The sequence below is a fragment of the Periplaneta americana genome, chromosome 3, assembly GCF_040183065.1.
Source record: "Periplaneta americana isolate PAMFEO1 chromosome 3, P.americana_PAMFEO1_priV1, whole genome shotgun sequence".
NCBI lineage: Eukaryota > Metazoa > Arthropoda > Insecta > Blattodea > Blattidae > Periplaneta > Periplaneta americana.
The window spans coordinates 91,895,115-91,913,281 of record NC_091119.1 but is presented as its reverse complement, the minus strand read 5'-3'; the positions used below and the strand labels follow the sequence as shown (position 1 = coordinate 91,913,281).

Sequence of the window (18,167 nt, the reverse complement as noted above, 5' to 3'; positions counted from 1 at the left end):
TATTTGCGACATCTGGTAGCTGGTAGAGGAACTTCGTTAAAATCAGCTGTTATTAATCGCGCAGAACGATGTATTTAAGTTGTCAGTGCCATGTTTGGATATAATGAATTGCTAAAGTAGAATATCTATTTCATTAATCTTTTAAAACGGGTAGAAAATAAAATTGTTCGCATTACATCAACTATTTATTTTTAAATTACCAGCTTAATCCAATTATGATGGTCTTAATTATAGACTAACTTGTTCATATTCATACGTCTAAATTAATCACATGGATACGAAAGCTAGTATTCCTTATCACATACTTAAATATACTGTATTTGTCCTAAACAGAATAATACAAAATCGCCAACCATTTATGAAATTTAGAAAATGTAGCCTACCATAAGTTTACAAATATGAAGTTAGGCCTACAGGAAAATTAAAAAACAAAACTTGTGAATGTTATAACGCATAAACTGTACCATTTTTATAATATTTTTAGACAAAAAAATGTAAAATAGATAGGGAAAACATACACACATACATCAATTAAGTAGATTTTCCTGAATTTTTATGTTTTATTAAAATTTTCTCAACTTCCTTTTGGCCTTCAAACTGTAAAATCTGTGACCTGTTTAATTATTTTATCTCTAGTTTTCATTACTGATTAATGATTATGTAGCCTAAATATTATAACTTTATAACATTCACATAATGTAGGAGATATTAAACTTATATTATATACAGGTACCCATTTCTCTATCTCTTAAAGTTTATGTCTTTAATACAACTTTGCAACAATGGACGACCATGTCAATTTACCACTAATGCAGTGAATTGCAATGTGCTGTCATCTAGTGAGCAAAAAGTGAACGTGAAGTAAATAATGTAGTAACGAACGAAAGGTATCGCTGAATAGAAATAAAGATCCAGTGTGTAATTCGTTCATACTTGTATCGGAACATCTGTGAATCAAATGAACGAATCATTTTAGGGAATCATTCTTACTGAACCGATTCTTCAAAATGAATCGGACTTCCCATCTCTAGAAATAATTATACAGGGTAAAAGTATTCTCAGAAAAATTCCTGCCACACACCATGAAAATGAAACGGTTAAAAAGTTAATTTTTAATATATATCACACAGAATGCAACAAAACTGTTCGTTGTTTTGTGTTTGAGAATACCGTTTGTCGTTGGTAAAGAGCAGCATTCGCTATGTAAGGATCAATCATGAAACTGGCACACTTGTATTGTATTACAAGTAATTCTATATTCCCTTTTTCACAATGAACAACCTTCTGCATTCCATATCATACAAAATGCCACACAAAGCACAAGTGCATTAACATTCTTGTTCAAGAAATACGTGATCTAATATTGCAACGGCAGAGGTTCTATTCACAGCCAAGAGGTCAAGGTTACTCGTTAACAATCGCTATAATGGAAGCTACATAATCAATGGTGGAGCCCACCTCAATGCCTTTGCTGAAACAACAAAGGAATTCTACCTCGTTGGAATCCCTATGTTATTCAGTTGAACAATATCGTTGTTATAATCTTGAGTGAACTAATAGCAATAACATTGTTTTAATATAGGCATTGCAGAAAGAAAAGTCTGTTGAAAAAAGACAATTTTGCGATTATCAACAGTTAGGAACACATATTACAAAAAGTTTTAATCTCATACTTTTCAAACTTTCCTCCCTATGTCAAAAACATATTACGTATTTGAGAAAATTAGTGGAACTAAAACAGCATTTTTTAATTACACAAGCACAATGTGACAAATTCTTAAATGTTTATTTTGTCCTATAAAAATATGACATGTCTATCCACATTTTCAATACTTGAATTGAATATTTAAAATAGTAGTCCATTCATTTTGAATAACTATATAGTTTACATTGGCATATACAATTTCAGCCCTTTATCTTAAGTGAATCGTTTATTGCAAAACCACCACAACCTGACATTTTTTACAAAATGCCTTTTTTTTGTGGATTTTGATTGCCAGCATCTTTTGATATAAAAACCTTATGTCTAGCATAAGTGTAACATGTAAAAAATTGGACAAGAAATATGCATTTATTTTAAAAACCCCACCACTAACATCACATATGGTGTTTTTCAAATAAACTAGCCTGCCACACTAGCTGACAGCAGCACTGTCGCAACCAACAGCTGATTTCAATCACAGTCGGATCAGTGTTTTGTTCTGTCTATTGCTGATTAAGTGTTGCCCTTACTATTATTATTATTATCTGTTTTGAGTATTTTGTTACAAGATGGTTAGTTCAAGTGATGAAAATGTTGCTAATGAGGGTTATTGAGAACTCGTCTATGTTTAAGGTAAAAGGAGTCACAGTTAATGGCGTGGTTAACTTCAAAGCTTGGTGGCGAAAATTTTATAAGCTATCTAGCATGTCTGATTCATCTTATGGCCGTGGTGTACCGGTACCAAAGGATAAAAAGGTACATTGTAAAATTTCGAAGGTGAATGAGTTTTTTCACTGCAATGAACAAAAAAGTGAAGTTCTTTGTAAAGAGTTCATTGACAGCATTGTACCGGCAGAAGTATTCACCATTCGAATTCCTGAGAAAAGTGTTTGTGCTGAAAATTTACCGTTTGAACTGCCAACATACCTAGCGTATAACAGCTCGAGGCTACCAATCAATGTTAAAAAAAATGGAGGACCTTAAGAAGATTTTGCAGTACATACCGGATGAAGTGAAAGGATTCTACACAGAACTGTACACATGGCCTACCACCAACAAAGATAGTAATGACAGTGGGAGCGAAGACTAGAAAAATAATAAGTCCTGATAAGAAAAATGTCTGTTGCAACAGAAAACTTTAATTTTTTTGTGATTTTATACTGTAGTTTTTACATACATTACAGAGTTTGTTCATACTTACTTTCATTCATTCAGATATTTGAAAAAAGGCAATGCTTTGCTTAGTTTCAGTTTGTTTGTTGGAAAAACCCCATAACATCCTAATTAATTAAATTTTTGGGGGACTTTATACATATTATAAAACACAACTAATGGTGAATAAACCTCATATTTAGCAACTAATATCACTTGTTAAATACATTTTGACAATAAAAATAAAAGTAATGAAACTAAACAGTTTTTATTGGTTTCCGAAAAGTTTTGTTTTTGTCACTTGTGGGGTTTTAGAAATAAACGATTCAAGTAGTTTCAGGGTAAATTGTTCCTGAATTTAGAACAATATAAATTATTATTTTTTCAATGCTCTTTCTTTTTGCCATTTCTACATTAAAACAACGAAAGATAATTTGTTTCTGTGGTGAGCTCACAACTCACCAACATGTCATTACAACTTGTATAATCCGAATTATTCATGTATGCCAACACGATAACGAAGATATTACTAGGCCTATATACATACAAGTATTAAGGATTTGTTCTCCCAAAATCACATAATGTAACTTATTTGAAATAATCATTACATGGATTAAACATTAATATACAACAATAATTGTATAGTACATCTTACATAAACCGACTGGTTTTATTTTCATATTGCATTTTAATTATGAGAAATATACGTAGTATCCTGTATGATGTCACAGTTTACAACACAGAGATTAGTAATTGAGTAACATTGTTTTTATTTTAGAACATTTTAAAGGGTTGTATTTTTATTGTTAATAGTTTAATGATATACACTTATAAATGTATATAAGTGAAAATATTTTGAAAACCAGATATGTGTAAAAGTGTTCATATAGCATTAACCATTTAACATGGTTCCTGAAGATGTTATATATGGCGAAAACGTTTGTCCCCTTTTCCTTCGCTAATATATTACATATTCATGTCATAATGTATTTTACTTGTTATCAAACAATAAAGATAAGTAACAGACGGAACATAATAAATATAAATATTTATCGGAACAATATGTCAATAAAATAACCAACATATTTTTACCATACGGTGCAACGGACATTAGTCTAAGTTTGATAGAAACATAGGAACAAATATTTTAAATATGCATATTTATACGCGAAAATACTATTAACAGCACTACCCAATACCCTTAAAAGGATGTTATCTGTATTCATATGCCTGTACACGAAAGTATAGTAATTTAAATAAATTTCATGGTACTATTAGTACTTACCACTTGCTTTATATTAATTAAAAACAGTTACTTATTAAGGTTAAGATTATTGCTGGTTAAATAACTTGTACCAAATTATAAGTAGAAATCATCCCTGAAGGAGTAAAAACACGTGCTCAGGGAGCTATCCAAACACAATGAACACATATTTAACAAAGATAAACGTAAAAATTAGGAATAAAACAAAAAAAATATTGTATAATCCTCTTCAAATCAGGTTGCTAATTAATGAGAATTTGTCATTGTAGATTGCATTTCAAAATATTAGTGAGAACCAACTTCTTATTATCATAGCACTATTCATATTTACCATTAGCTTTGCATCCATTAAACAATTTTATGCTCGACCATGCCGAAATGTAGTAATCATACACCTGGTAGCAGACCTTTAATGCATGTCAAAGTACACCTACTCATTAAAGGTCAGGTCTTTCAGCCAATGACGACTCAGGTTACAACTGTTCAGCCAATGACAGGTCAGCTTTCTACCGTTATAAAACCGCAAGTATCGATTATTCTCGGATATTCAATCGAAAGAGAATTAGCGAAAAGTCACGGAGGCTGGAAATCCAATACTGTCGCAGAAGGTTATGTTCTGTTACTATAATAATTAGCGTTAATTGTAAATAATATTCAAATAAATTCAATTTGTCATCTCGTTTTTCAATGTCTAATTTAATTTCAATGTTATCTCTGTAGGTTCTTATGGCTTAGCAAGGTCAATGTGGACATCTGTTCCTCGGAAAAAATCAATACTTTCGCGTCTGCGCACATCTCACAACATACGGGACATGCTAAAAAATTAATAATATCAAGTTAGAAATATGGTCGAGCATAAAAAGTCGTATGAAACTCGCCTATAATGGTAATTAAGAAGCTCGTATGAAGATTATGAAACTCGCTTGCGCTCGTTTCATAAATATCCATACTCGCTTCTTAATTACCTTCATTATAGGCTCGTTGCATAATGTACTATTAAAACACTGGGAACGATAAGCTCTGAAGGGCACAAAAATGTTTAGTGACTATTACACATTCACTACATCATACTAATTTGGACCAATAAAAACGGTACGAAAGGACGTGTTTCAACCAATCATGGCTGTTTATCTCTACAATGTTATCACTTCCCTAGCATTTCTTTGTTTTTATCACTTTCTAGCATTTGTTGTTTCTATTATTTCCCTAGCATTTGTTCGTTTTCATCACTTCATTAGCATTTTTTCTTTGATGCCAACATTTCAAAAAATGCAAATTCTTTACGATACTATAAAGGATGTTTTGCGACCGTCATTTGTTTACAGCATAGATAGTCAACTGAAAATAGCAGCCCCGTTCAAATGTTTCGATGAAGCTAACATTTGTGAAACAGAATTTTAGTAAGTCAATTAACACCTATTTTATTGTATTAGAGTACTTTATTTCTTCTAATCTTTATATACTTTCTTCTGTTTTTATCACCTCCCTACTGGTTGAGTGCAAGGGTAGACTTTATGGCCTTAACTTTGCCAGTAGAAATAAATCTATTACTACTACCATTTGTTTCTTTGTTTGCACACATTTCAAACTGAAAATTCTTTATGGTACTATAAAACATGCTTTGCGATCGTCATTTGTTTACCGCATAGATAGTCAACTGAAAATGGCAGCTCCGTTCAAACGTTTTGGTGAAACTAACATTTATGAAATAGAATTTTAGTAAGTCATTTAATATTTTAATTGTATTACAGCACTTTATATACTTTATTCTAATCGTATAATAGTCAATTAAATCCCACTCGTGTTTTGATTTTCTCTAGATAAATGAAAACCTCTAGTGAAATTACTGTTGATAAAATTTAATCAATAGTAAAAATTAAGAGTTTGTAAAATACGGAAGAAAACATTACCAAATCCGTGAGATGGAAGTCTCGTGAAAATGTGGGTAAAATACCAGATACCAGGCAATCCTACGATACTGAATGCAATTAACATACTACAGTACACTCAGTTCATCATAAATGTATTTTATTACAGTTGTACATAGAAGGGATGAGCGACATACTCTTCTTCTCTCACTCTTTAGGCCACAACTAATTATAACAGTGACAAAATACAATGTGTCCTGAAAACTAAAATCCTACAATTAATAAAAGGCATAGTAGGCTACTTTTATAGACATATGCTGAAAAACTTCAGCACAAGGAAAAATGTGATTCAAAATTGCTGAGAGTATTGCGCTGCTCGCAGATCACATGATTCTGTCTCTCACAAATCCCTCGCTATTTATTTTCATTAATTTCTGAGCAAGATACTGACCTGAGAACCCTCTGGCTGCGGTCGTACTTGACGATCTGATCCTTGATGTGGATCTTGTGGCTGTTGCGCTGCCTGACGGCCAGCATGGCGTGCTTGCCGCGCGGGACCTGGCGGTGCTCGATGCGGTAATAGCACGTCACGTTGCGCGGATACACGCCCGGGTAATTCGGCGACTGGATGCGACACGGCCGCGTGTCGCAGCGGTCTAACACGCGGTCACAATACGAGCCGGGCACGAGGTCCCCTCGCCAGGTGGCCACGCTGCTGTTGCCGTACCGCAGGCGCGCCTCGCTGCGACGCAGGAACTTGTACGCCAGCTTGAAGTCGAAGTTGTACCCTATACCCTGAAAGGAGGACGACATTACTGCCTTAAGAGTTTTATGGTAAACATTTCAGACACACTAATAACTAGGCTTCGTAATTCAGCTACCTCTAAGCTGGAATGAAGTTGCTTGATTCGAAGTATATGTGACGTCACAGCGCAGGTATAGGTATGTTAGTATGCAAAATAGTTATGCACGCTCTGCCTTTCGCTATAAGAAGTCAAAGCCGGGACGCAGTCATAGTGAGTAGTCTTATCGATCACTACTCTTACTAGCCGTGTTATTTAAATAACTACATCTTTGTGGCTGGTTGAAGGTTCATTGCAGAGGTAAAATGCCTTAGGTAAGACACTCAAGCGTGTAATATTGCAGGGCATAATTGAGGATATTAGAACTAATATTTTCACTGTTAATGTACACAACATTACATATACATTGTGTAAAATATCCCTAAAAGTGACAAAAAAAGAACAGTGCACTGCAATTATATCAAAAGGCACGAAATTGTGTTGAACGTAATCCAAAATAACCAGTACCATCAAAATATGAAAATTATTAGAATATTAACTCGACGTTTAGATGGATTTGTATAGCCTACCATGATGTTCAGTGCTAACATCCCAATTAATAAATTAAATAATCTGCATTTCAGGGGATTTCTAGAAAAATACGTACAAAATTAGTGGGTTTTTAGTGATGAGCGACATATGCAATATTCTAATGAAACATGACAAAATATCAGACAATAGGAATATCTTGTAGTTAAATCATGCAACAATAACGTCATGTGCTATTGGAAGAATTTCTTGCAATATAAAATCTTTTCAAGTGACATCCGCATATGTTCAAGTTAAGTAACTTACGAATTAATGTTATTATCACTGCAAAGATCACGAAGAAAATTAACATCATGGCTCAAGCATGGGTTTACTGGTGTAACTTCAGAATTTCGGGAGTCTACTCCACAAATACGATGCGAAGACCTGTTTGTTTATATCCTTATTTGTTGCATCACCTGTGTTCGCCGTATTATATAATCAATGTGTCTTTAACTTCAGTCTTTAGGTAGCTGGAATACGAAGCCTACTAATAACAGTGACATTTTATAGCATGCAAATGATTAATCTCAACAACCAATAAATGAGGTCAAAAAAAGGTAAGAGCAAACTAAAAAGTACCGTAAAGTGTGTATTTGATAGGAAAAACGAGGCTATGGGGGAAATATGTAATCTCCAAGTCTGTAGACCACTTGTCTCACTCTGTTTGCCGCCATAGCATTGAAGAACCAAGAGATATTTTATAAAGAATAAAATCCGAAATTAAATCAACCGGTTAATGTGAAAGGTACTGAAATAAGGGCAAGAGACGTCGCGGAACACCATTCAAAACATGATTTAATAGAGGAGGATAGAATTGCTTAAGATCATGGATGGGCAACTCGTGCTCTCAAACTATCAACACAACCTCAGTGCAGGTAGAACGGACTCTGTACTAGTTGTAGTGTCTGTTTACGATTCTTCCAAGACGCAAGTTCGCTGGCGTCTGCAGTAAGTGGCGGATCGTTTTAAGTAAAAAACAATATAATCCGATCAGATCATTTCCCTTTAGTAATGAGTGGAAAGAGAAAGATTTTTATTAAGAAGGGAGGTAAAGTTTGTATTATGTTCTATTACACTTTCTTACGCAAACATTTTATGTCACAAATAAACACAGTAAAGATTTTAGGCTGGTATTCCTAGTCGACATTTTGGATTAACGTGCAAAGTTAGTAATGAAATACTGTCTGTATCTGCTTTAGAACAGCTAAATGTAAAAGTGGGATATCAACAAGGTGAGACTGATATAAAATATCGTTAGTACGTTGTGCGTTTGAGTTACAGAATTGCACGACATATGATCGACTAGTTAAGAGCATTTATGAATAAATTTGAAATGTGGCAGTATCATGTACTACATAGACAACTTCACTTTCCTTGACTATAAACTTAAATAATGATAAGAAAATCTGCTTATCAAATATAAGACTCTACTTCAAGATCTACAGCAGAATTATTGGTAAATTCGGAGAAACAGTGACAATTGACAACGAATCGAGATTTTTCTGAAATCCTTTTGGTTTACAGCCGATAGAAGATCCTGGAAGTTTGTAGCTTGAATTGATAAATCTACAGAATAGTACGCCACTCAGATTCCAGCGAAATCAGAAATCGAACTGTTCGCAATGCTGCCTAAGTCAGAATTTCCAAGTATACTCTTTGCTTTCGCATTATGTACTTGAGGCAGAGTTTAATACAAGAAAGAAGTATAAAAGCTCTGAATGTAGCCTACAGAAAGGTCTCTGAAGTAAGTTTATTTAATTTGCCGTGACATGTAAAAAATTACTTCCTTGAATTTGTGATTGTTTGCAAATACAGACTATTGTCTTTCTGAGAACAGCGGAACACTCTTTAATGTATAAAGACTCGTAAATTCTCGAGTTCTAAGTTTCAAACAAGACATAATATAATAAGGAATATTAACAAATAGTGTAATAATAAATAAGTGTTGCGGCTATTTTTGTTTTACTTGAAAAGGTTATATTCAGTTTGTATTTCCAGTACTAAACTAATTTACAAAGCAAGGAAATAATATAATTTTGTTATGTGTGTTTAGGCACAGTCTGTCTAAAATTACTATAATTATTGTACCATGCGTCATTCTGAAATTCAAATCATGGAGTAAATATCATGACCATCTGCATGAGCCGCCAGAGAGCACCGTAGCAGTGAACTACTTCTGTAGCGTTACTACAAACAACTTGTAACTGCTGCGGCTGGTTTTTTAGCACTTCGTGAGCACCAGTTGCCCATCCATACCTAAGATGATAGCTGAGAGGAAGTGGAAGACGAGCGTCGTAATTTCCTTTAGTGGCGACGTCTGTAGCTGAACACTAACGAGCTATTCTTCCACCCAGGAAGTCCAGGTTCGAACACGGCCATATTTTGATTGTATTTGTGGTGAACAAAACAGACGTTGCAGAGTGTTTTTCCCAGAGTACTTCGGTTTTCTTCTCTTATTCTACCAAGACTTTCAAACTTCCTCTCATTTCATCTATCATGTGTAATACAGTAATCAATAGTAAGCGGAAGGGAAGTCCTGGGAACTGTACAGGTTTTCGATGCTAATATAGCGAGGCTTGGGGCTCTGTTTCCTGGAGCCCACCAGACTCTTGAATGGGGATGGGTTCCATCAGGGCAAGGATAGGATGGCTGATCTGTTAGTCTTGGATTCACGAATGCAACCCAAGTTTGATTTGGACAATATTATTACGTGTATAGGATCACAATAATTGGTCAATCTAGGCGGCCCGGATTCTATCCTCCATTCACTTAAAACGTGACATTTCGTGGTAGAAAAAGCAGACGTAGCAAAATGATGTTGTCGGGGTATTCCCCTTTCCCTCTGTCCTTTCACTAGCACTCTCCACCTCATTTCATCTACAATCTGTAATATAATGAAACCTCTCTGAAAGACCAATCCTCTTCAGAGACCACTCCTCTTAGAGACCGATATGTCTAAGAAGCGACGTGAAACAAGTGTATTTAGTGCCTGAATTTAAAAATCACCGCTCTCCCCAACCACCGACCAACTTTTGAATAGGCGTTTTCTTAATTTTACCCGTTTTACGAGACCAAATTATAAAATTAAATTATGTATTAACATTTTATAATGCAGTAGTTTAATGTGCGTTAAGTTAATTCTGAGAAGTTTATAAGAGTATTGTAGCAACTACATCTTCCAAATTTAAAATGAAATATGTCAACCTTGTTAACAAGCACTCTTGCAAATTGAATTATAGCAAAATTCTTCCATATGGAAGTAAAGAGAAAGTTTTTGACTCGGTTGTAAATTACACATTAATAGCTTCCCTTCAAAAATCCCCAAAACCAATTGTTCAGGGGGCCATAGGTATAGTGTCACAGCAGTTATTATTCGTTTTTCTTACTTTATTAATATATGCAATATAAAGAGAAAGTAATTTTCTGACGATAAATAAAAATATAATTCGTCCGTCTGTCTATACTGTTATAGCGATTTCGATTAAGCGATAGGATAGATTTTATTTATATTCACTTTCTGCTAATTAACTTATCAGGGAATTAAGAAAATATCTTACAATTACTTTCGCTGAAATATTAACGCGTCATCGTTTAAAACATGGACAATTTTATATAAAATTGCCGTTTTAACGACATTCACTCGAAAATGTTTTCTTTTCAACATAACATGGAGTGAAAAGTGACATTTTGTATATCATTTCATTCATACAATCACTCTTCAATGGTGTGTAAGAATTTCAACAAATCAGAGCTGTATAGGGCAAAAGAAAATTATTTTGGAAAACGTATTACGTGTCTTTCTAGTGTTAAATTTATATTACCTCGTTAACATGTTTCAGCCTGTTATCAGCTATCTTCAGAACTGGTTGTTGCTGGTCTTGGCGCCTTTTGTTTGTGTTTCCTGTGGGGGTGTGTTTGTGTAGTGTAATGTGGAGTCAAAGAATGTGTGTGTTCTGAAATTGAGTTATGTGTTGAGAATTTCATTTGGATGTGTTTTTATGTCTGTATATTTCGTATTGTCTAGTGTGTTTAGTTTCTGGCTTTTTGGTTGAATATGTAGAATTTCCATTTCTGTTTTGATGTTTCTGTAGGTGTGGTTAGCATTTGTGATGTGTTCGGCATATGTGGAAGTGTTTTGTAGTTTTTTTTATGGCTGTGATGTGTTCTTTGTAACGTGTTTGAAATGATCTGCCTGTCTGTTCTATGTAGATGTTCTTACAGGTGTTGCATTTGAGTTTGTATACGCCTGTGTGGTTTTATTTGTTTGCGTTGTTTATTATTATTATTGTTCATAAATCATCGCAAATTATCACATCCTACCTTATCGCACGTAACCAGGAGTTTATTTATTTATTTTTTTATTTTTTATTTTTATTTATTTATTTATTTATTTTTTTTGCGGAACCAATAGTGACGAATTCCCAACATTACAGTCATAAGATGGATCAAATTTCAATTACTTAAAAACTGGCTGACCAGTGGGGAGAAGATATAGAACAGCGACGCTCATCTCACCTGCACTTGTGGAGCAGCAAGAGCTCTCATGTGGATTGTGTGCTTCTTTAGTCCACGCCGCGAGTATGAAGAGTTGCATTGGCGATCTTTTAATTCGACATTAACAAAGTACAAATATTTGTTGCTCTTTTTCATCGTTATTTTATTTATTTTATTGTTTTGTAATCATTATTAGTAATTATAATTAATCAAATCATCAAGTAAGGATAGGAATAAATTATCTGTATTTAATTTTATTTCATTTTCTGTATTTCATAAATTAATTATGAAACAAAACTAAACATGTTGAAATAGGTTACTTGCTTTACAATATTACAGTAACAAATATTTATAATCAAATAACTAGAAATACATTGTTCCGAAGTTCTCAACAGAAATGTCAATAGGTTATGAAATTGAAAACATCATTATAGTTTGAGTTATTTGTTATGTGAGATACACTTTTTCATTTTTATTTCATTTTATAAGTACTATGAGCAATTTTAACTAACTAACTCATAACTTACGGAAAACTATCCCCTAAATAGGAACAAATATGTGGATATATTCTATTTTACTTTGTTTTCTGTATTTAAGAAATATATTATGAAATAACTAAATATGTTGGAATAGGTTACTTCCTTTATAATATTACAGTAACAAATATTTATGATGAAATAATTATTAATACATTGTTTCAGAGTTCTCACAATAAACCAATGTCAAAAGTTTAAAATTGAAAATATCATTACACTTTGAGTTATTTTATGCAAGGTAAGTAAGATAACTAGTAAAGGAATAAATAAACACTACAACACAAGTTTGAGGTTTGTGTTTCATACAACTGCATAGCTGGTTATTTTCAAAATTACTTTTGCAGAAATTGTAGTTGTAGGTATATAGCTAATACAACCTTTGTTTCTTTGGATTTCTGACATATTTATTTTGTACGATATTTTCCTACACTTTCCCCAAATAAATATATATTTTCCCATTGTCGGTTAAAATATACTAATGGGGAAACCGCTCCTTTATTCACAGATCTACTTCTTTCTGTCATAATTTTGAAATACTGCACACCGACTTCACTCTGACTGTAACACTGCAGGTACACACTGAAAGAGTCAAGGCTGGTTCACAATAAACCGAGAACGGAAACGACAACGAGAACGAAAAGGGAAATAATGTTAAACTAAATGTATTTATATATGTAGTTAATTGTAAATGCTCACATTTAAATACAGTGTTACTATAAATGATCTCTCCAATTACAAACTTGAATAACTATCGTTAGGAGACACTTAGAAGCATGATATTGGTATCAATGGAAAGAGAAACTCAAATATTTTTTTTATCTATTCGATCAAATTACATGAACTACTCTTAAATCAGCAAAAATTAGAAAACATGAAATTGGTGTCAACAGAAACAGAAACTCCAACAATTTAAATTTTTTTTCACTGGAAAACTTGAAACATGAAACAGAAAGAGAAACATTTGGTTCACAACCATAAGTAAGTCACATGTGCTCAATGTGACCTCCTTGTGTCACACAACACACATCAAGTCTGTAGTCAATTTCCTGCCATAGACGTTGTAGCATTGGACCATCCACCGTGCAATGGCCTCTGTGATGCGGACAATAAGATCCTCAATGGTAGGTGGTAATGGTGGCTGGTACACTTGTTGTTTTATAAAACCCCACAGAAAAAAAATCACAAGGAGTGAGGTCGGGGGAACGTGGAGGCCAATGCAAACATTCTAAATCTTCATGGCCAATCTATCTCCTTGGAAGTCGTGTATTCAGTTCGTTTCTGACATCTAAGTGGTAATGAGGTGGTGCCCCATCCTGCTGAAAAATGAGACCTTCGATGTACTGTTCCAGTTATGGAAGAAGCCATAACTGTAAAATGTCTAGGTACGAATTACCTGTGACTGTCGCCTCGACAAAAAAAAAAAGAGCCATGCACCTTTTCACGGCTTATAGCACAAAACACGTTCACTTTGTCCTCCTGTCTTCGTTTACAGCATTTTTCTCTTATATCGTCACCTAGCAACGAAATTAATAAATATGCGACAGGTTCACCAACATAACAAAAATATTTGAGTTTCTATTTCCATTGATACCAATATCATGTTTCTAAGTATCTCCTAACGATAGTCATTCAAGTTCGTAATCGGAAAGATCATTTATAGTAACACTTTACATTTATTTTAACAATATTCCTGTTCTCGTTCTCGTTTTCGTTCCCGGTTTATTTTGAACCAGCCTTTACTCTGCTTACCGCGCCACGCATGAGCAAATCCGGTTTGGTTGCCCGCAAATGAGCGCTCTTCCACAAAATCAGTGATATGTCCAACGCTGATGTAGGAGATGTAGAAAATATAAGCGTAAAGTATAGAGCATCACTAATTTCGTCGCCCTCTTCCCCTATTAAGAAGGTGACTTTATTGGGCATGGCCAAGCAAGTTACAATGGTTCCCAGCCTAATCATTAATAACATTATCGTTGAGCTGTGTCTTATAGTGTTGTTACAGTAAGCATTTGAAATTCTGTAATTTTTTTACCATAATAGGTCCCGGTACGGGTCCCCATATTCATGGCGGGAAAGACGTATTCTATATCAAAAAGACCAAAGTAGGCATACTTTCTCTCTCTCTCTCTCTCTCTCTCTCTCTCTCTCTCTCTAGTTCTTTCTCAATTAAGTTACCAGATTCTGCTTTCTTAATTTGCATGATTAAATGATATTTTAACTGCTTATGTTTAATAATATTTTACGTTAATAGTTAGTGGCTTGTCAAGTCATCGATACTGCGCTGTTATAGTAACCGACATATGAACGCGCACCAGCGATAGCCAAACTCGACGCTTTCCGGCCGGAAGATAATTTGCTCGACATTTCTCACACGACAGAGTTGTGGAGGCTTTACAGAAACTTCCTGGGGCGGGATTGCGTTCCGTAGGCGACGGCAATAGGGAAATGCTCGGACATACGACGAATGAAACGTAATTCATGGCCTGTAGTCCCAAAAATAAATATATGCAAGGGGATATCTGGAAATAATAAATAAGGAAAACGCGGAGATTAGAGCTAGCTGGATAGTGCTGCGTCCATCCGCCATGCAAAATTTTAGTCATCCAGAAGAATCACCATATAAAATAGAGCAATATGACGGCCTGACTTACCTGTTCGGAAAGTCGGTACAACTGCAGGGTGAGGTTGAGGGACGTGGTCTCGCTGTAGTAGACAGTGTAGCCCCAGGCACTGCCACACCACTGACCCCCTGTGGATGGTCTGTCCAGTTCCTTAATGGTCATGTGCCCGTCCGGACAGCCGTCCGAAGTGAAGGAGACAAATTTCCCCACCGTGAAGGTGTCAAAGGTCAGCTGCAAGAAAAAATAAAACGTCAGTCTCGCCTTCTCTTGTTATACTGGAAGAAAAATAGCTTACCATCTTCAAGAAACCCGATTGCTAAGAGTGGTTTGTAATCTTCTATAAAAATAAGTACGACTTAGTCAAATATTTATGTAATGGTATCGAACTTGGAAGTGCTACATTTGCAAAATACTAGATAAATTAATGTAAACGCATCCCCAATAGATGTAATGAAGACGCAAGGACCATGGAGGTAGAGTTCAATGCTTTCATGACTTCTGCATTACAATAATTTGATGTGATCGGCACTGCGCTCTGACCGTCTTTTACCCTCAGTTCGATAGAAGCCTATGATAACGTGTCCAACACAGTCTAGTATATACAGTCACGAAGCTTGAGTTGTGAGGGTGCTAGGAACAATAGAATGAACCGGTACTATTTCGCCTTGTCTGTAATGAGACGATAGTAGCGATCCTAGTGGTTAGCAACTATCTATGGATGCATATTTACTACGTATTGAGCTTCGTGACTGTATATACTAGACTGTGACTTTACCCTGAGCTATACTGGTGGATCCGCCCGATATTAAGATTATGTGCAGAGACAGTGATAAACATGATTAATAAACCAAATATTATACAAATCTGGCTTTCAGGTAGTAGCTCCCTGTAAAGCAGGTTTGAATAATTTTAAGGAAAAATTGTTCCGGGGCCGGCCCCGGAAATTATTCAAACCAAATATTCTTCATACCCTATACATTTTACTGATTACTAAGCCACGGATATTTGGGTTTCAACTTCTACTATTCCTATATTGTTAATCTAAACATTTTATTTTTCTTCTACGTTTTACAGTCTGATGGACAGAATACTAGAACTTGATAGATTTTAAAGAAGAATGAATGAATGAATGAATGAATGAATGAATGAATGAATGAAGTGCATTTATTGATACACAATTATACAAACTCATTTACACAAGATCCTTCGAACGAGCCTGTACGGCCGTTCGTGCTGTAACTATGCACAGTTTGAATCTTCAAAGAAAACAAAAAGAATACTATTAATAATAAAATAGTAAAATAACCATAATTGTTATTATTACTACTGTTATCATTAATTATCACAATTACTACTAATCTACCTTCATACCAAATTTCACAAAAATAATAAAAATAGAATAAATGTAAGATATGAAAGGAAAAAAACCACAGTGAAACATATATATATATATATATATATAAACAATTCAATTCAAGTCCTTATTAAAATTGTAATAAATAATCCAAATAATAAATGTAAATGTAAGACATAAAAAACACATACAGACGCATTAAAAAACTAATAGAAAAAAACACACACTTAATACAAAAAGAACGTTATCCCCTAATTACCTTATTCGCTCAATGTTAATACTACTCATTGTAACACTAATAAACAACATTCTTCCCCTTATTTCCTCGGCCTCCTTCCCCTCGGCCAGTTCCACCCACAGCTGTCGAACTTTTGCCAAAAATTTTCCCACACTCTCACAGTATGTAGCGTTATTTAATATATCGTACATTTAAAGAAACATAATACACTATGTTTCCGAAAAATGTTATCACATATATGGATAGTGATTCAGTTTATGTTTATGTGATTATACACAGGACCTTGGGAGCAATACGTTTTCATTTTTTTTTTCAAAATAAAGTAGGTCATGGTATTTCCATGGTTGCAATGAATTCGTTATCACCTCCATTGTAAAAATGACTACAAGGTTCAAATGCGAAAGATGGATGTTTCAGTACTCCATACTGATTCGCAAAAAATATGAAGCCTATTTCAACAGTGATCAACCATCTAGATTAACCACTTACCACATTTATGACAAGTTCGTCGAAACCGGCAGCTCAGTTGTTGGCGATAATTCTGCAGTGCTTCGGAAAAGTGGCATAAGTCTGTTTCCACAAACATTTTTTATTAATTTATTGACAACTTACGGAACATCTGCTTACTTGGGAAAAGAGACATAAGTATTTCTCCCATTACAATAATTCATACGGAAGAAAATAAAATCGACATAAATTAGTGTGAAGACAGTTTTTTTCCTTCTACTGTAAAATTAACATTTTTGAATTGTGCCACTTTTCCCGAGCACTATAGAATTACAAAGCGAACAGCGGTCGATCACAAACAGGCCGATCCCTTGTAAAGGGACTTTCTTACTTAGTCCAAATAAATCAACAAGAGGAAACCGTTCAGGATCTCCTCTGTCCAGGCCAACTGTATGGAAAATCTTGAGGATAAATCTTAGGATGCATATGCAACAAAGAAGGACTGGTAGAGGAGAATCAATACAATGGCCAGCACGTTCGCCGGATCTTACTCTCTGCAATTTTTGGTTGTGGTGTATGCTGAAAAATCATGTATATGCAATTAAGCTACGAAATATAGACGATCTGCGAGAGAGAATAATGGATGTAATGCAGCAGTTTCACATGAAATGTGCATCCACTCTGCATGCTATATGGGAAAGATTCCTTACATAATATGTTGGACACGATGGTTAACAAAACATGGAGAATTGTATAGGTTTGTGTATACATATGTGAATCACTACCCATGTAAGTGTTAACATTTTTAAGACACGCTATATATGATACCGGAATGTAATACACTGCTTCATTTTTTCTAACTTGTAAGATTCTAAATATCCGTTTCAAAATTTTTACTTTTAAATAAATTACTTTTTTGTCATTTAATTACTTGACAAGAAAAAATGTTATGTATTTAATATTGGAGCCCATTTACTTGAAGGAGGGTTTACCTCAGAAGTATTATGAAAGTATGTCATTGTGCAGTATCATTAAAGAGTGTTAAATAATACTTAATGTTATTTCAGAGCCATCAGAAAAGAGAGAAATGGTCTCGATATGCTACTTAGAAACGAAGT

General features: G+C 34.4%; 1 protein-coding gene across 1 annotated transcript in view; it reads right to left on the bottom strand.

Annotated features, from left to right (window-relative positions):
- The window catches only part of LOC138696247 (uncharacterized), a 657,385-nt gene that overhangs the window by 115,272 nt on the left and 523,946 nt on the right, over positions 1 to 18,167 (bottom strand). Inside the window, exons 3-4 of the mRNA XM_069820936.1 lie at positions 15,041 to 15,241; positions 6,438 to 6,781 (exon numbers count right to left, since the gene is read on the bottom strand). Coding sequence (XP_069677037.1) covers positions 6,438 to 6,781; positions 15,041 to 15,241 — 545 coding nt within the window. The remainder of the gene's footprint in view (positions 1 to 6,437; positions 6,782 to 15,040; positions 15,242 to 18,167) is intronic.